The 20,647-nt window shown below is 44.8% G+C and overlaps 1 protein-coding gene across 1 annotated transcript in view; it reads right to left on the reverse strand.

Annotated features, from left to right (window-relative positions):
• PTPRC (protein tyrosine phosphatase receptor type C) overlaps positions 1–12,300 on the reverse strand; it is a 91,858-nt gene extending 79,558 nt beyond the window's left edge. The window contains 2 exon segments of the mRNA XM_081866238.1: positions 11,953–12,071; positions 12,158–12,300. Coding sequence (XP_081722364.1) covers positions 11,953–12,016 — 64 coding nt within the window. The 5' untranslated portion in view covers positions 12,017–12,071; positions 12,158–12,300.
• Between the last annotated feature and the right edge of the window lie 8,347 nt (positions 12,301–20,647).

A 20,647-nucleotide genomic window follows, 5' to 3' on the forward strand; every position in this document is an offset into this window, starting at 1 on the left:
ACGTTCAAAAGTTCAGAGCCTGCTTTTTGGCTTTCCATTGGCATCTGAGTGGCCATTGTGAGAACTGGCTCTCAGACTAGATGGGTTCTTGGACCGACCCAGCAGGCTCATACCATATTCTTATTTGAGGCCATGCCCTACTCACCCCCATTGCCAGCCCCCTCCAACTTCCCCCTATCAACCCTCAAGTGTTTCCCCTTCCCACCCTGTGCGACAGCTAAGCTCGCTTTTCACCTACCCAACCCCATTTCCGAAGCCTCTTCTCTCGTCTATTCTACAGCCATGTTTTTTTCTTTTTTTCTTTTTTTAATAATAATTTTTATTAAGTTTTCCATTTTAACAATCCAATCAAATCACATTAAATATTCCAAATTATACAAATATATATCATAAAGTCCAAATATTTTGCCAAAATATAATTTTTTTGTTGGGGGTTCCCATGCTTCAAGTTCAGTGGGGTCCAATCATCTCATATTTCTACTGCTTTGAGTGTCCACTAGTTCCTTCTTTAAATCTTCTTTGTTATTATCCTGCCATGTTTTTGCTTTCAAGCCCCTGCCCGTGCCTCTGACTCACCTTCCACACAAACCACCCTCATGGAAACCTACATGTTCCTCCTCTCACAGATTGCAACTGCTAAGCAACCTTTTCACCTTCTGTCCAGTTGTCAAGCCACCATCTCCTCCTGTTCTTCAGAACCTTTTGTGCCCCTGGTTTCCCTCTTCAACCCCCATCCCAGTGCCTCCTGCTTCCTCCTTTTCCACAACCCCCTTTGCCCTCACATTTTCACCTTCGCTCCTTCCCTCCCCCTCCGCCTGTTTTCAGCTGTCCCTTGTGCACAGACCACCTGGTTTCCATGCCTTTTCAGCTCTCCTATTCTTCAGCCCCCTTTGCACACACACACACACACACACAAACACACCACACACACAACCCATGCTGATGTATGCAACATCATTTAAGATGAATAGACTCTTGAGAGAAAGCATGGCAGTTGGCTTGTTCAGTTAGAGAAGGTGGAGTTCAATTAATGGACAATGTGCACGTATGCATGCTTGGTTGTTAACAAAACATCTCTTCTAAATTACTACACTGAATCTAGAACTTCGGGTTGAATACAAAACATGGTAACAGGAATTAAATACATTCTGAGAAGGCACTATGGACTATTGGAGGGCTCTTATCTCTCACTCATGTGGCAGCTGAAGAACAAAAGGGAAAAGTTTAAAACAGTCAGTTCAGTGTGCCCCCTTTCTTGCTGTACTCAAACAAGAACAGAAGTGTGAATAAAGTGAGAGGAGAGTAATACTGATACAAAAATTGTGGCTTTAAACACCTTAAAGTTTTGAGATAAGCAGGGGTGGAGAGACACCGAGGAATTGTTTTTAAAAAAACAAAAAAACCAACCAGTTTTAACAAGGAGAAAAGCAGATATGGGTACAACGGTACTGGCAAACGATCAGTGTGTATCTGGTGTATGTGTGTGAGTGCGAGTGTGTGTACATGAGGTATACAGAGGTATCTCACCTCCTCAATTAACTCCCTTTCCTCCATCTACACAGTGCACAGAGCTCTATGGCTGCTTCAATAGTTCTCAAGTATTCAGGCTTTTCCCAGTTCCCCTCTCACTGTATTTGGCAATTGTTGCTTCTTCCTATGTCAGCCCCTGCTCATTCTCTGCTCCAGCCTCTGACATTGTTTCAAATCACCACTTTTAAAATGGTAATTCATTTATAGTAGTCATTATTATAAATGTTTTCACCTGCTCTGTTGAACCCACCCAAGAAAGCAAAATAGAAGGAAAGAACACAGGGCAGAATAAGTTCAGAGAGTGAGCAACTAATCTTGATTACATTTGATTCACTTTAATTTCCAAAAAGAATTGCGGATTGACAATAAATCTCTGGCACAACCTGAAATATCTTTGATCAGGCCCAGGGAGATGTAGAATTTGTTTTACTTTCATTCAAGGATTCTGGAAATATTATCCACATTTATGCATGGATTTAGGTTGTTCTGGTACCCTGAAGTCCAGCCCAGAATGACCTCCACCAGCTTATACTGTGTTGCTGTTGTTTAGTCGTTTAGTTGTGTCCGACTCTTTGCGACCCCATGGACCAGAGCATGCCAGGCACTCCTGTCTTCCACTGCCTCCCGCAGTTTGGTCAAACTCATGCTGGTAGCTTCGAGAACACTGTCCAACCATCTCGTCCTCTGTCGTCCCCTTCTCCTTGTGCCCTCCATCTTTCCCAGCATCAGGGTCTTTTCCAGGGAGTCTTCTCTTCTCATGAGGTGGCCAAAGTATTGGAGCCTCAGCTTCACGATCTGTCCTTCCAGTGAGCACTCAGGGCTGGTTTCCTTAAGAATGGATACGTTTGATCTTCTTGCAGTCCATGGGACTCTCAAGAGTCTCCTCCAGCACTATAATTGAAAAGCATCAATTCTTTGGCGATCAGCCTTCTTTATGGTCCAGCTCTCACTTCCATACATCACTACTGGTAAAACCATGACTTTAACTATACGGACCTTTGTTGGCAAGGTGATGTCTCTACTTTTTAAGAAGCTTATACTGTACTCTTCTTCAATCTTCTTGGTGAATTAGTGAGTGGAGTTCGGCTCCACAAAAAAAGAAAACTTTTTTCTCCTCACATAAGGGAATGTGGCACATTATTTACATAACAAAAGAAACTGGTCTGACCATGGATAGTGTAAGTTCCTCCCCTTCTGGGGACTTTAATCTTAACAGCTATAAATTCACAGAGGTGGATGGGATTGGTTGGTGCATTAAAAAAGAAAGAGAGAGGGGTTCACGAGTCTTAGCAGAACATACAAAAAGCCCTGCTGGATCAAGCCAAGAACACATCTGGTCTAGCATCCTGTTCCCACAATGCCAAGAAGACGCTTCTGAGAAGCCAGCAAGCAGGACCTCAGTGCAGAACCTCTTTCCCTACGTCTCATTCTTGGCAGCAGATTCTTAGACAGAGGCCTGCTGCTTTGGACAGTGGAAGAAGAATGTGGTTATCATGACCAGTAACCATTGAAAGCCTTATCATCCATGAATTTGTCCAATCCTTGTTTAAAGCTACAGTTGGTGGTCAGTGCTACATCTTGGACTCCACAGTGTGAAGAGCAGGCACAGCCTCACTGGTGCACCTCAACCATAACAACACTCTATCTGTGCAGCACCCACAAGATTCTGCAACTGTGTAGCATTTTCTTTCTTTTTTTAAGGGGTTAACAGGTCTCAGCAAATAAGCCTCTTTGTGTAATATGCTGACAATACTGCTTCCAGATGACATTATCTCTGACCATTATGTCTGCAAATCACTTGTACCTGACCAACCCTTCAGTTAGGGTTGCGACAAGACATCTACTGAACAAAACAAATTGGTGATCCACTCAACAAAAGGTTATCTACTTAACTAAATAAACAGGATGCGGAACATCCTTCGTTATATAATGAACATGTCTAAATGTTAAAGAAATGAACAGCGCAAAAACAATGTATGGGCAGGGCAGGGCAGGGACGGGATAGGAACAATTTTACTTTCATATATGGGACTGGATAAATTGGGAGGTTCGGGAAGGAATCCAGACTACACACAGAATGACGAAGTATGGATTTGCTTATCACTAATTGTGCATAGTTAAGCGGCTACTAAAACTGGTGGATGGTGAATGATCTAGCATTGTAGCTTGATGCCTGCCTCTCTTCCCCAAACTTTCTGCTACTTTCCCCCTCACAGCTCTTCCCGCCACACACACACACACACACACACACACACCTCCATAGTCCTAACTCTTTCATCTATTCAAGGCACATCTTCTCAAATCTCACCTTCCGAATGCAGCTTCTAGAGCTGGGGACATGCTGGGTCCACCTTGCCACTTTTGGGAGAGGGTTACAATGCTAGACCACACAGTGGCCAGGAAGCCTTCATTCTCCCCTCCCAAAGGAGAAAGAGAGAGAGAGAGAGAGAGAGAGAGAGAGAGAGAGAGAGAAAGAGAGAGCGAGAGCGCAAAGGAAGGAGGAGAGTACAGAAACAAGAGAATGTCATGAATTCACACTTAGATTCCTACTTAGGATTGCAGCCTACATCAGGGAGATTCCTTAAGGGATCACTAAAGTGTTTGCGAAGGTAGGCATGCTTTTGGTGTTACTTTCCATCTCTGGAAACAGTTGTGTCAGGCCCTTTTCTAAAAATAAAACCAATTTTCCCCAGCACCTTTGTATATTTTCCTTGTGGTTTTGTCAAGAAGAGAAAGTGAGGTAGCTGTGTTTGCCTTCTCCACTTCCGCCATATTTGTTGGGTTTGGAACACAGCGTGGAGAGAGAGAAATGCAATTGGGCAAGGTGAAATGACTCAGTGAAGGGCACAATACTTCTTTATCTCCCGTCCCCTCCCCTGCATCACCTCTGCCACCCTAAGCACACAGAGCTTTGTGTGCTGTGTAGATGGAGGAAAGGAGTTAATTGAGGAAGTGAGATACCTCTGTAGGCCTCACTTGCACACATACACAGATACACACTGATCATTTGCCAGTCCCATTGTGCCAAACCTGAAGCATATCAGAGTGTTTGAAGTGAGGTGCTGGCTGATATATCTATATGTATACCAGCTCCTCCACATCTCCCTATTTTCCAGGAACAGTCCCAGATTTACAGAAGCCATCCCAGTTTCTGATTTAATCCCAGAATGTCCTTTGATCCCTTAGGGTGCCCATATTTTCATCGGAGAAATGTTAGAGGGGATGGAGTCACACGATCCCCCGAGCCAAGGAGTTAAGTAACTATACAACCTTTTTTAAGGTTTAATATTTTATAAAGTTTTTATATATGTTGGAAGCTGCCCACAGTGCCTGGAGCGACCCAGTCAGATGGGTGAGGTATAAGCAACAAAATTTTTATTATTATGGAATAGGATGTCCCTGTGTTCATCGGCAAAATGCTGGAGAGTATGATATACATGGTGAGGTGTGTGCAAATGTCCTCTTGATATAAAGGTAAAGGTATATGGACCCCTGACCATGAGGTCCAGTCGTGACTGACTCTGGGGTTGCGGCGCTCATCTCGCTTTATTGGCCGAGGGAGCCGGCGTACAGCTTCCACGTCATGTGGCCAGCATGACTAAGCCGCTTCTGGCAAACCAGAGCAGCGCATGGAAACGCTGTTTACCTTCCCGCCAGAGAGGTACCTATTTATCTACTTGCACTTTGATGTGCTTTCGAACTGCTAGATTGGCAGGAGCAGGGACCGAGCAACGGGAGCTCACCCTGTCGTGGGGATTCAAACCGCCAACCTTCTGATCAGCAAGTCCTAGGCTCTGTGGTTTAACCCACAGCGCCAACCGCGTCCCTCCCTCTTGATATACTCCACCCTAATTTGTTGGCAGAGTTGCTGGCAGCACCATTTCACCAAAGCTCTCCAAGGAGAGGAGGAATTCTCCAACAGCTTATTCCCCCCCCCCCTTTCTTCTTCCTTTGCTGCTGCTTCAATTGGCAACAGCAGCGACATTTTGGGCGGCCTAGTCTACCGTTGTGCATTTTTCCCAAGGCCCCTGATCTCACGTCGCTCTGAGGCTTGGTGAGGGGTGGTGAGCTGGGAAATGGCAGCTGCCACAAAACAAATGGTGGAGAATACCTAGAGAAAACTGGCAGATAGAAGAGTATCTCTTTTTTCCCCTATTTCTTCTTTTCTGCTTTTTCTTCTTAGTTTTTGATATTTTAAAATTAATGTTAAATAATATTACTTGTAAGTATGATACGAATGACATGATATGAAGATACATATATAGAGAGAAGACTGATAGAAGAGATCTGTATGAGAGACAAAATAGAGTGGTATTTCTCAGGGTATGAGGCTGAGAAAGATGGAAGCTGTCCCAGGTGGGAGCTGAGAAAATGGGGATCTCTGTTTGTGAATTGAAGATTAAGATAGGAGGTTGATAGAATATAAAATTGTGTGTTTGTGTAGGTGTTTTTCTTTTTTTCTTTCCCTGCCCCACTCTCTCTTCGTTTTATTATTTTCCTCTCTTTAGATATTAGCTTTGTTTGGGGTTTTATTGTGTTGTACGTTGGAAACATACAACACAAGGGACACGGGTGGCGCTGTGGGTAAAACCTCAGTGCCTAGGGCTTGCCGATCGTATGGTTGGCGGTTCGAATCCCCGCGATGGGGTGAGCTCCCGTCTTTCGGTCCCAGCTCCTGCCCACCTAGCAGTTCGAAAACACCCCTAAGTGCAAGTAGATAAATAGGTACCGCTTTATAGTGGGAAGGTAAACGGCGTTTCCGTGTGCTGTGCTGGTGCTGGCTCGCCAGAGCAGCTTCGTCACGCTGGCCATGTGACCTGGAAGTGTCTCCGGACAGCGCTGGCCCCCGGCCTCTTAAGTGAGACGGGCGCACAACCCTAGAGTCGGACACGACTGGCCCGTATGGGCAGGGGTACCTTTACCTTTACTATGTTGGAAACCTTTAATAAAATTGAGTTTAAAAAGAGAATACCTAAAGAAAATACTGCAAAACGGACTTCTTTTTTCTAGTTGGGGAAGTGGGGGGAGGGAGAAAAATCTCAGAATTTTTCTCATGGCAGAGGTGGGGGGTTGAGCTCAGCTCTAACATATGATTTAGCTGAGTAATTTAGCCTGCAGTCCTAACCCCACTTCTCTAGATGAGCTTCTACAAAATTCAGTAGGGCAATCCTCTGAGTAGACCTGGTTAGGATTGAACTGTGCATCTGCAATCCTATGCAGACTGGGCTGGGAATAAGCCCTTGTGAGCACTGTGGTGTTTACTTCTGAGTAAACACGCATAGGGTTCTGCTGTGCCTATAATTTCACACACAAGCCTCTTTTACATGAAGCTGTCTGACTGCCTGGGAAGAGGTATGAAGGGCATTATTTTTAGGGAATAAAACACACACACAGTCCCTGAAAAAAAGGCAGGTTGACCTGCTTAAGAACAAGCACACTAGGTAAAAATATCCCCTTCAAAAAAGGACTGGTAACAAAGGGGGAAAGTTACCTTCTTATCTGCTTCACAGTTGTGAAATAATGTAATGCTCTTTCAGCGCCGCAACATTTCCTAAATCTTGGTAACTCTTAGGATTTCTATAGCAACAATTAGTTAGGATAGCACATGCCCCAGGCATCTACCTCATGCAGGCAAAGGAGATGAAAATCTGTCTTTTGAAGAAAACTATTGTCGCACACTCTCCCTTCCAGCCCCCTTCTATGCCTTCTCTGTTAGACATTGCATAAAGTAACAAAAGAGGTGAGTTGCCGAGACAGAACCTAGCCTACTCTTTCTAAAGAAAGGAGAACAGCAGTCAACTGTAGGAAGTCACTTATAAAAATGAAGAACAGCCACACACAAAATTCACAAGAAAAGAATCCTGTTCTTTAGCAGCTTCGTTGTTTTTTTTATCATATGCAAGAGTTACCTACCATTTGCCTCTATTTATTGCTCTTCTAATTTTTTTAAAAAGGGAGGAAATGTATGCGCATAAATCGAAGTGAGCACCCTAACTGAGAATGGGCATCCTAAGTCTGAACTTCCACTTTGCATAAATGCTCAAAAGAATAAATCCTGAGTATGAAAACGGTGACAAACCATTTCCCCCCGCTCACATTTGGTCTCTACGCTATTGGGGATTTCAAAAAATAAATAAATGAGAAGCTTTGTTTAAAATGGATGCTGGTTCAGAGACCGCTGTAAGATTTGACGGAGACACAACATTTTAAAATCCGGAAAATCTAAAATATACTGCGAGTGACAGCTTCGGAAAGATAAAGCATTCTTTCTTTGTTGATAAAGGGAAAGCTGTTGCTCTCTATAGTCATGAGCATGAATGGCAGAACCTCTTTAGTGTCTGTATGTTTTTAATATGCATATGAAACACTAAATTCTACTGCGTTTGGCGGTAGCTGCTGGACAGAACTGGGCAAAGCCTCCAGGCCAGTGTTTTCTCCATAATGTTAACTTTGGGGGCAGAGGGTAGACACAGACTTACCGGGGAGAATCAATAAGCAGAAATGCCGTGCTTAACTCTTCCTCTGCCTTGCAAACTGCCTTTCCCCCCACAGCTAAGCTTCAAAACTGGAAGTGAACCACACTGGAGTGGGTGGGGAAAACCAGATTCAGGAAAACTAGCAGATTGTTTGCATTCTGTGCCCACACACTGTCACTTCCCTACAAGTTGCCTTCTTGAGTTTCATCATATTAGCAAAATGCAGAATCAGGCCCATGTGTACTAATTTCCACCAGTGTTCATTGTAATCTCAGACTTAGAATTAGTTTCTGGACCCAATTCAAACTGCTGGTTTTGACCTATAAAGCCTTAGGTGCCTCAGGACCACGATACCTCAAGGATTGCCTCTTCCCATATGAAGCAAACCAGACCCTGTGATCATCATCTGAGGCTTCATGTGCCTCCTCAGAGACAGGTCCAGAAGGTGGCAACATGAGAACGGGGCCTTTTCTGCACTGGCTCCCCATTTGCAGAATGCTCTCCCCAGGGAAGTTCAGCTGGCACTTTCATTATAAAACTTTAGGCACCAGGCAAAAATGCTCCTCTTCAACCAGGCCTTGGGCTGATTAATATTCTATGTCTTTTTAATTGTTTTTTTTGGGGGGGGGGTTGCTATTGGTTTGCTTTGTTTTTGCTCGTTTGTATTATGTAGTTCGTTTTGTATTTTTATGCTGCAAACCGTCCTGAGGTCTTCAGATGAAGGGCAGTATACAAATTTAATTATTATTAATAATAATAATACATCTCTACTACTTCCCTGCCATATATTTTGTGGTAAGCTGTGAAGGTATTTCCTAAATATCGATATCTTTTGCCCCAGCAGAAATATCACAATCCCTTCAGGTTAGTGGGGGGGGGGCAGATGGCCTATTAGATGTTGAGATACTCTGAGGTCCCGTGCCAAGGGCCTTCTGGTGGTTCCCTCACTGAGAGAAGTGAGATTACAGGGAACCAAGCAGAGGGCCTTCTCGGTGGTGGCGCCTGCCCTGTGGAATGCCCTCCCAGCAGATGTCAAGGAAATAAGCAACTATCTGACTTTTAGAAGGCATCTGAAGGCAGCCCTGTTTAGGGAAAATTTAATGTTTTATTCTGTTTTTAATCTGTTGTGAGCTGCCCAGAGTGGCTGGGGAAACCCAGCCGGATGGGTGGGGTATAAATAACAAATGATGATGATGTCCCAGCCAACATGGTCAGTGATACAGGGATGATGGAAATTGTAGTCCAGCAACATCTGGACAACCCTGAGTGGAAGAGAAAGCAATTTTGTCTCCCTTACTGGCCATTGGCTCACCAACTATGGAGGCTGAAGTATCCCCAAAGAATCACAACTCCATTGGCATTTCTGAAAGCGAAGAATAGTTTTGACATCCCCAAATATTGCAAGGCCTCTGTTGCCAACACTAAACTATGCACTCAGCAACAACCCAGGTCTGGAAACCTGGGCTACCATTTTTCTGCTACAGAGCAGAGCACCGTTTCCAGGGGAGACACTTAATACAACCCCCCCCCCATTGCTTTCCTCTTGCAAGCCCATCCATCAGGTAGGCATCTCCTCAGCGAAGGTTCCCCAGTGCATGTTTATTTACTTCTTCTGAATCACCCTGGGGTATTTTTTCATGGAAGACCTTAAACATCCATTAATAAATTGAGGGAAAGAGACTGTTACTTGAAACTTGCAAATCATACCCCTCCAACAGCTTTGCAGCAAAGAAGCAGTGCCCTGGGTTCCAGATCTGCATTTACAAATAATTTGGTTCAGTGGAAAGAGACTAGGTAGCAAGTAATGTTGAGAGAGGTAGGGTGCATGGAGGACCCCCAGCAAGGTGAAAATAAGCAGCACAGGGAGTATAAAGGGAGTGGGGGTTCTGTTTTGGAAAGGCACAAGGCGGAAGGTAATAATAATAATAATAATAATAATAATAATAATAATAATAATAATAATAATTTATTATTTATACCCTGCCCATCTGGCTGAGTTTCCCCAGCCACTCTGGGTGGCTCCCAATCAAGTATTAAAAACAATACAGCATTAAATATTAAAAGCTTCCCTGAACAGGGCTGCCTTCAGATGTCTTTTAAAAATAGGATAGCTACTTATTTCCTTCACATCTGAAGGGAGGGTGTTCCATAGGGCGGGCGCCACTACCAAGAAGGCATAAATAGAGAAAGAGTGTGCAAGACATGTCAATGACTACGAAGCTGATGATTGAATGAGGTTCCTTGAGCTCTGGGAAGCAGTACTGTTAGGACCCGACTTCAGGACAGAGGTAGTCATAGCTTAGTGGAAAAGCACATTGTTCGATCCACAGCATCTCTAGGTAGGGCTGTGGAAGATGCTTTTCTGGAACACTGGGGAGCTGCTGTCAGTGTTCACCGTACAGTGGTACCTGGGGTTAAGAACTTAATTCGTTCTGGAGGTCCGTTCTTAACCTGAAACTGTTCTTAACCTGAGGTACCACTTTAGCTAATGGGGCCTCCTGCTGCCATGGCCGCTCGATTTCTGTTCTCATCCTGAAGCAAAGTTCTTAACCCGAGGTACTATTTCTGGGTTAGCGGAGTCTGTAACCTGAAGCGTCTGTAACCTGAAGCGTCTGTAACCCGAGGTACCACTGTGCTGAGCTAGATGGATGAGTGGTTTGGCTTGGGATAAGGCAGCTTCCTATGGTCCTAAGTCCATAATAAGCAGGAGTCCCGCCCCAACCGGCACACACACAAATGCAGCGTGATTACATTACCACCATTTGAAGCACACTGTCATCTAAAAAGGGGGGGGGACATTAAAACAATTAAATCCAGGGACTGAAATCACCTAACTGGACCACTGGCTCTGGGAATCTGTAATTATATCCAATATCACACACCTACAATCTGATAGTATCAGTTGAACACATTAAAAAAGAAACTTCGATGCAGTAGAGCTTGAAATTTGAGGAACTGAATACAGGATCTGAGATCAGGGAGTGGCTCAGAAGTTAATGGAGAAGTCCATTTTAAAGGGGAGGAGAGATAAACCCAGCTGTAAGATCATTGCTTTAGAAAGTCTGAGAAAATGAAAAGAAGGTGTTTCCTTATGTAACGTTAAAACGCAATCCTGTTGAGTGGTATGTATTATTTGAAAGAAGTGACTTAGTGCTGCAATCCTAAGCATTCTTTATAAAGTTGTCCCAGTTCTAAACATTTTCAGACTAGAGTGCTAAATGCATCTATTTAATTTTTTTAGATAAAAAACTATATATTGAGGCTGCACCTGGGTGCAAATCTCATTGAACTCAGTGGGACTTCTGAAGTGTGGAGCATTTCAGAATTTGCATCATGGGGAATCCTTGCTCGCCACGTTCAAAAGGAGTGTTGCCTTGATTCATTGCGAATATTTTCACAACACAGACAACCCAAACTCCAAATGAAGAGGGACACTTGATATTCCTACTTGGTTGACAACCCAAGATTCAGGATGGAGGGGAATCTGGCAATGAAAAACCAAACAGTTTGAGATTACCACTGCGCAGGTTATCTTAAAGCAGCCATTTTCAAATAGCTAACTCCTAACAAACTATTTCTGTGTTGAATTGTTAACCCAAGTAACTACAGAGGATTCTGTGGCCTTACTACACGAGCTGTCAATAAGTGCTGGACAGACCTGAAGGACTTGTCTCAATTACTCCATCTCAACTGAGTGTGGGCCAGAAACTTCTTCCTACCCAGTGGTAATGATGACTACGTCACCATTCAGATAAATTAGTTTGCTGTAACTGATATTCTTAAGATCCTGACACACCTCAATCATCATAGGCACTCAGGCATATGAGATACACAGACCTAAGACGTTAGAGCCAACCCTTAGATCTTGTCAAGATGGGTTTAGGATAGTTCTTTTAAATAAGTTTCCATGATAAGCAAAGTGAACAGACAAGTAGCGGCCACCTACCTGAGTCCTGTCCATCCACAACGAGGGCCAAGCCAAACGCCAAGAGTTTAAGCCACAAAAACATGGTTACATCCAGGGGTCATGTGTATCCTCACCAAACAGCATGTGTGTGTCAGTCTCTGGAAAGCAAAATAATGGTTATCGCCCTGTGCAAAATGACTTGCCAAGGTCCAAATCAAATGTAGACTAGGCTATGCGCACGTACATTGCAATGCGTCCTTATCATTCAGGGAGCAGCTTCCTCTGACACTCAGAGACTAAGCACACACACACACACACTTCACAGCAAAGTGATGTCACAGACAATTTTTACTGACTTCTCTAAAACCACTCTTCTCTCTCTTTCTCTCTTGACTTCAGTTTCCAGGAAGTCAGAGGTTTTTCTGAAGCTGTTGCACTTGTTGCGACTTCCTGGTCGAAAAGCAGATGCCGCCAGAATTTCTGAGGAACTGAGACGGGTTTCTCTGTCAAATGCTGAAAGAGGTAAAACGCTCGTGGCTGTGGAGAAAGTCCCACCCCACAACGATGCCAGGTAATGTTAAGAAAATTGCATGCCAGCATGCTTAACTGACGAGGCCACCGTTGATCACAGCTAATATCTCAAGTGTTCTCTGGAGAAGTCCCAGATGATTCAAAATGTTCTCCTTCTCCAAAAATGGCTTCACTTAAGGTTTGATCCATTGAAGTGTGAGAGCAACACCAGCACACAGAGGGATGGCCATCACAGGGTACTTCCCCCACCATGGGGCTCATGCACACACCCATGCAAAGTACTGGCCACTATGGGGATGGGAAGGTCCATGTGTATCTGCCATATCATGATACAACCATCCCTCTGCCTACGTACAAGTGTCTTATAGTGCAATCTTATATATGCATTTTGGCTGGTAGGCATGGAACTGTAGCCTTAAGCTTGGAACATGTGTACCCAGCCTGAATGGGGAAGGCTGAATGGGGGCACAGAGAAGGCAAATATAGACCTCTCATCACCATAATGACCCATTGACCCAGCCTGCATGTAACACTAAGCCAAACTATGGCTAAAGATAAAAAGGTAAAGGAGCCCTGGATGGTTAAGTCCAGTCAAAGGTGACTATGGGGTTACGGTGCTCACCTCACTTTCAGGATGAGGGAGCTGGTGTTTGTCCGGGTTATCTGGCCAGCATGACTAAACCGCTTCTGGCACAACAGGACACTGTGACAGAAATCAGAGCACATGGAAACACCGTTTACCTTCCCGCCACAGTGGTACCTATTTATCTACTTGCACTGGTGTGCTTTTGAACTGCTAGGTTGGCAGGAGCTGGGACAGAGCAATGGGAGCTCATGCTGTCGCAGGGATTCAAACAGCCGACCTTCTGATCAGCAAGCCCAAGACACTCAGTGGTTTAGACCACAGTGCCACCCGCGTCTAAACATGAATGAGCAAGTGTAACCAGAGCTACCCAGAGACAAGCCAGCCCTAACCCTAAGAAAAAAATATTGACTAGTTCCTGGTTTGTTTGGAGTGAGACAAACAGTGAGTCCGGGTTCATGTACATAATGCTAACCCAAAAGGTGGCTGAGCTCTGAGAAGTTTGGCAGCAACAGACTGGTGAGGAATGAAGCAACTGATTTTCACACCTGCTTGCCCAAACCCTTGCTCATCCATGCTTAGCCACAGTTTGGTTTAGTGCTGTGAGCAAACCTAGCCACTAGGCCATCAAAATGTGGTGAAGGAATTTGAGGTTTAGTGCTTGTAAGCCACCTTGGGATTCATTTGAATGAAAAGCATTAAACCAATCAAGTGTTTTCCCAAGAAGAAAATGCAGACATATGGTATTGTAAATGAGATATAATCCAAACAGGAGGGGTTTTTGTGTGTGAAGCATCCTAGGAACATATGTAAATAAATTGATAGATTTCTGTCAGAAAGGCAAGGAAGGTGCCATTTGATTCAGAAAATTCTATAGAATCAGAATTTCAGTGGTGGTACCCTCTGTGGTAAAGGTAAAGGAACCCCTGACCATTAAGTCCAGTCGTGGCCGACTCTGGGGTTGCAGGGCTCATCTCACTTTACTGGCTGAGGGAGCCGGCGTACAGCTTCCGGGTCATGTGGCCAGCATGACTAAGCCGCTTCTGGTGAACCAGAGCAGCGCACGGAAACGTCGTTTACCGGAGTGGTACCTATTTAACTACTTGCACTTTGATGTGCTTTTGAACTGCTAGGTTGGCAGGAGCTGGGACCGAACAACGGGAGCTCACCCCGTTGTGGGGATTCGAACCGCCGACCTTCTGTTCAGCAAGTCCTAGGCTCTGTGGTTTAACACACAGCGCTACCCTTACCCTCTGTGGTAGATGTCACCAAATCTACCCTCTGTGGCAGAAGTCACCAAATCAAACAGCACTTTTCTCGCCTTTCTTGCAGACACCTACCCACATCATGAGATTCTTTAGAATACCCACAGCATTGAGTTGAGTCACAACCAGGGTTGCAAATCCAGGACAGTAAATGCTTTGCAATCCTCATTTGGACAGCAAGTGCTAACTGTAGTTTGCAGGTTCAGAAGCAATTGCAAACTGTGGTTTGTGGATGGGATCCAACTAAGTTGTTGTTTGCATGACACAAGGTTCACTTCCACCATGGGACTGCCCTCTCTCCTTCCCCTGTGCCCCACCCCCTAAACCTCATTCCCAATGCACATAGCACACTTGGAGCTACACTGAATTCCACCCCATGGTTTGGGCCTTTGAAGCAATCCTTAACACCCACTTGGGGGTTGTGGGACCTGTAGAGGGAGTGGAACATCTCCCTGCTGACTTGAAATGGTGGCGCTTAGCTAGGGAATTGCTACAGTGGTACCTCAGGTTACGTACGCTTCAGGTTACATACGCTTCAGGTTACAGACTCCACTAACCTAGAAATAGTACTTCAGGTTAAGAACTTTGCTTCAGGATGAGAACAGAAATTGTGCTCCGGCGGCGCGGCAGCAGCAGGAGGCCCCATTAGCTAAAGTGGTGCTTCAGGTTAAGAACAGTTTCAGGTTAAGTCCGGAACTCTGGAACGAATTAAGGTACCACTGTATATGAAAAGTTATCCCTCATACTTGACAGAGTTGGCTCACCCCACAGTTAGTTATGTATCCCTCACAGACACTTCCAGACTCTGCTTTTTGTTTGCTTTTCAACAATTCCTATGAATTTTTACGAGTTTATTCAGCCAACAAATTGTCCACATTGGCATGTTTGGTGGCAGTTATTGTATACGCATAGCAGCTTTATGAGTTTAGAGCATGTTGTTGATTTTCTAATCTGGAATTTTCCTTTCCTTTTTTTTTTGCACTCAAAGCATCTTCTTGTAAAAGTCACAGAAAGTAACTCAGGAAGGATGGAAATGAAACTTCAAACTCTCTGGAGTTCATCCTAAACCCAACACATTCTCCTGAACAAACCCTAAAGTTCTGTAAACCAAATTTATGGAAGTACCTTCCAAGCATCATTCGAGAGGGCAAGGCTGCATTTCTATCCACACTTACTGGGCAGTAAATCCCAATGAACTGTATTCGTCAGTAGACATGTATAGGATCACACAGTTAAATGATGGAATGGTGGAAAACTTCCCCAGTCTCCCTCCCTCACTCACTCCTTCCTTCCTCGCCTCCAGTTGTCAGGTGCATCAGGAAAAAGTAGGTTGCTCCTTGATGCTGTCAACTATTCTGTAATTGACACATCTCCTGCATTTCTTCAGTGGATGTGTGTGAAGAAGCTCACTACAAAAGATTACAAGCTTCCACAAGTACACATTTCTTCAGCCAGCAAGTGAAACTTGAAGAACAGTATATGTCCATGCTGATTTGTTCCACCCAGAATGCCCTTTGTGGTTGCCTGGAAAGAAACCATACATTTTATATATTTATATTTATATTATTTTTTATTTTTTATTTTTTATTTTTTATTTTAAATTTATTTATTTGGTTTTTCAGATTAAAAATGTACAGTCACATATCCAACATACAACATAAAAAGGAATCTCTTGGACTTCTCTCCTCCCCTTTGTGGGTCCTATTGTTAATCATTTCCTCCTGCATCTTTTATGATCATCCAAATCTTTTACCTCTCCATTGTGTCCAAAATTCACCTTTAAACTACAAGTGATATTCCAATCCTACTAACGATTTTAACTGTTTACAATGGTCTGTAAGATAAGTTATCAATTTTCCCCATTCCTTGTTAAAATTTTGGTCTTTCTGATTTCTGATTCTTCCAGTCATTTTAGCCAAGATTCCACCTAAACATTAGGAAGAACTTCCTGACAGTAAGAGCTGTTCGACAGTGGAATTTGCTGCCAAGGTGTGTGGTGGAGTCTCCTTCTTTGGAGGTCTTTAAGCAGAGGCTTGACAACCATATGTCAGGAGTGCTCTGATGGTGTTTCCTGCTTGGCAGGGGGTTGGACTCGATGGCCCTTGTGGTCTCTTCCAATTCTATGATTCTATGATTCTATGATTCTATGATTCCTGCTCCAGAGGTTAGGATCCAAAACAATGGTTTCAATTTCCAAGAAAGGAGATTCCGACTAAACATCAGGGGAAAACTTTCTGGCAGTAAGAGCTGTTTGACAGTGGAGTGGACTCCCTCAGGGGGTTGTGGACTCTCCTTCCTTGGAGGTTTTAAGTAGAGGTTAGATGGCCATGGGACTCTTGAGAGTCCCATGGACTGCAAGAAGATCAAACCTATCCATTCTGAAGGAAATCAGCCCTGAGTGCTCACTGGAAGGACAGATCCTGAAGCTGAGGCTCCAATACTTTGGCCACCTCATGAGAAGAGAAGACTCTGGAAAAGACCCTGATGTTGAGAAAGATGGAGGGCACAAGGAGAAGGGGACGACAGAGAACGAGATGGTTGGACAGTGTTCTCGAAGCTACCAGCATGAGTTTGACCAAACTGCGGGAGGCAGTGGAAGACAGGAGTGCCTGGCGTGCTCTGGTCCATGGGTCACGAAGAGTCAGACACGACTAAACAACTAAACAACAACAACAAACAGATGGCCATCTGTCAGGGATGCTTTAGCTGAGATTCCTGCATTGCAGGGGACTAGATGGCCCTTTTGGTCCCTTCCAACGATTCTGTAAGGAGCTCTTGCCTGGAAAGATATTCTTTGACATGCAGTGCTCATGCCTCCTTGTCAACAACCCTCAAAGATTCTTTCTTTCCTCACTGCCTACACTTGTTCAAGGGCATAGCTGACAAGCAAGGGTAGGAAGGATATGCTGTGCCCCAGATGCCATTTCCTTTCTGCAGAAATCCTTCCCGTAATAAAATTACAGCCACCGAGGTTGCATTTCCCTTTGAATTTCACTTGGGGGAAAGGAACAGATCTCTGATGCGTTCGGCAAAAGGAACGGCTGCCTTGAACAGTGAGGAAGCAGAAGATGCCAAGTTCGTGCACTCTTTGCTGTCAAGTTAGATAGATTTTGGCTCTTAATCGTTGCCAAGGGAACCCTTTTATACATATGAAAATGCACTGGAAATTTGTGTGTCGCCTCGCTAATAATGCCTCCCACACAAAACTTAAGAGGGCTAAGACAACAGAGGTCATCGCAGGTGAGATTTTAAGAGACAAAGAAATTCGACGCCACGAAGGAGTGGGGGAGATAAGGCTTTCGACTGACTAAATCCATCCTAAAGAAAGAGGCATGAGTGCAATGGAAAGTAAACATCAAAAACAGAGACACGCAGAAATGAGAAACAATTCAAGGAACTAATGAGAGGGGAGCTGAAAAGAAGTGGTATCGCACACCAGTTCCAGATTTTGGGGGGCTCCTAGCAAGATACCCTTAGCGAGCTTCCATGCACTGCTGTCTACTTCCCTGTCCTCCCACTCTGCGCAAGGGATGGCAGCGAAATTCAGTTCAGTTTGCACTTAAAGGCAAACCTGCCTTCTATGCGCTTTTCAAAACAGTACACAAATTTGCAACCAAGTATGTGTACCAAAAAAATGCATGTATTAGGGAAAGGTGTACACAAAAGCATCCATTAGTGAAAACAATATTTAAAAATGCATGATATTAGAGAAAGCTGCTTTGGAAAAAACATATATATTAGGCATAAGTGCGCACAAACAACGTGTGTATTGGAATAAATAAAGAGTGTGGCGGTGGCCCCTCTCTAGGAGTGTGGGGCTCAGCAGATGCCTTAAAGTGCTTACAGTGGTACCTTGGGTTACTAACCTAATTCATTCTGGAGGTCCGTTCTTAACCTGAAACTGTTCTTAACCTGAGGTACCACTTTAGCTAATGGGGCCTCCCGTTGCTGCCGCGCCGCTGCCGCGCGATTTCTCTTCTCATCCTGAAGCAAAGTTCTTAACCCGAGGTACTACTTCCAGGTTAGTGGAGTCTGTAACCTAAAGCGTCTATAACCCAAGGTACCACTGTACTTCTTTCTTTTTTCCGTTTTATATGCTTTATTGAAATTAAAGAGAAGTATGGTGCGGGTGGCGCTGTGGTCTAAACCACAGAGCCTAGGGCTTGTTGATCAGAAGGTCGGCGGTTCTAATCCCCGTGACGGGGTGAGCTCCCGTTGCTCGGTCCCTGCTCCTGCCAACCTAGCAGTTCGAAAGCACGTCAAAGTGCAAGTAGATAAATAGGTACCGCTCCGGCGGGAAGGTAAACAGCGTTTCTGTGTGCTGCTCTGGTTCGCCAGATGCGGCTTAGTCATGCTGGCCACATGACCCAGAAGCTGTACGCCGGCTCCCTCGGCCAATAAAGCAAGATAAGCACCGTAACCCCAGAGTCATCCATGACTGGACCTAAGAGTCAGGGGTCCCTTTACATTTTTATAACAAACAATTGTATGAAAAATCCAAGTGAAAATACATAAGAATATCAATATTTGCTCATTCATATCACCATACATTCTTGTTAAAATTCCTATGACTTCCCGCCACTCCACCATGTATTTACCATTTTACTTATCTGATACACTATTAATCTCTATCTCTTTTTATTAATATTCGTCACTGTTATATTCTCTTATTGCTGTTCATTCTAACACAGAAGTCATTCGAATGCTGCTACTGACGTTACATTACTGCAATAATCCTTTAGATATTTTCCGAAAATGTCCCATTTTCGAATAAAGGTCTGCTGAGTATTACCTCTCAACTTTTCTGTCATTTTTGCCATTTCAGCATACTCTAATAACTTACTTTGCCACTCCAGCTTTGTTGGGACTTTCTCTCCCTTCCAATTCATTGCAATCAATATTCTTGCTGCTACTGTCACATACAAGAATTTTTATTTTTTATTTTTTGCATTTTTTTGGTATGTCTGGGCCCAGAATCCCAAGGAGGAAAGCCTCCGTGTGTATTTTTTAGAAATGATACTTTGGTCATTTTTTAAAGTTCATCATAAATAACTGTCAGGGAACTGACATCGGAGCCAGAAGTGGAGGCAGGGCTCCCAAGCGATGCTGGAGAAGGGCCAAGCAGGGAGAGAGGGAACTCATCGGCTGGGGAAGGAAATCAGCGTAACACCAGGGATAAAGGGGGGCGGTTGGGGGAATCAGAGAGGGGTCTCCAGGACTCTTCGCTGGAGACCAGTGGGGAGAGCACAGGTCCTCCTCTGCCCACACCCACCCTGCGCAGAAGACTTCCGCGCAGGGAAAGTAGGCATAGACTTGGCGTCAAAGAGCTTCTGTGCTGGAAGAAGTTTAAGAAATGCCCACTGACGGATTCTGCTAGCGACTGAACAGCCACGAAGTGAAGGGCTGTCCAGTCAGGAAAGGTTTAACCAGGCTACCTAGCCAGGAGTGGTGGCAAACTTACGCACGAGCAACCCCATACATCCATTACAGCAATCCGTCAGTCCCTGACGTTGCTTGTGCACAGCGACAGGCAGGCAGCACCATGAGTCAAACCGGAGGAGCAGGCGCCACGGAGCAAGCAGCTGGAGTGCAAAATCTGGTGGAGAGGAACCGGGATTTGGAACAGCATGTGGCTCTGCTGACGGCGCGGCTAGACGAAAGGTGGACTCAGGATGCACAGGTCAGACCCACCCGCGTTGCAAGGAAGGTACCGGGACTGGTACACAAGTTTGGGAGGAAGCCCCAGGACTATAACGCGTTCCGAACAGAAATAGAGTACGCTTTGGAACTGCAGCATAATGACTTTGCTGATGATGGGGAAAGGGTAGCCTATATTGTTGGGCATCTACAGGATGGGGCCAGGGAATAGGTCAGGCCCCTAATGGCGACGCAAAATGCTGCCTTGAAGGACCTTAGGAAATTTTTTAGCGCGATGGATGCAATGTATTCCAGTGAAGTAGAGCAAAATGTGACTCGGCGGCAATTGATGGGGTGCAAGCAGGGGAGCCAATCAGTTAGAGACTACTGGTCGCGCTTTGCCATGCTTATCCACCGGCTTGGGTGGGATCTGGATTCTGCGCCCATTCAAATGTTGTTTGAGGAGGGGTTGTCCCCAACGGTGAAGGACGAGCTTTCCCGTGCGCCCCGCCTGCAGTCGATGGATCAGCTGATCAAGGCTGTGCTTGTGATTGGAGTACGACAGGAAGCGCGGGCTCAGGAGAAGCGCGAAGGGAGAGGGGAACATTGCCATGACTACCGCATTCCTGAAATGCCGAAGCAGCCTTCCCAGCCGGCTGAGCCAATGGAAATAGATGGCGCGCGAGAGAGAGAGGTTTCTAACTCCAGTGAAGGTCGC

Source organism: Podarcis erhardii, assembly GCF_964252035.2.
Source record: "Podarcis erhardii genome assembly, chromosome: 6".
Lineage (NCBI taxonomy): Eukaryota > Metazoa > Chordata > Lepidosauria > Squamata > Lacertidae > Podarcis > Podarcis erhardii.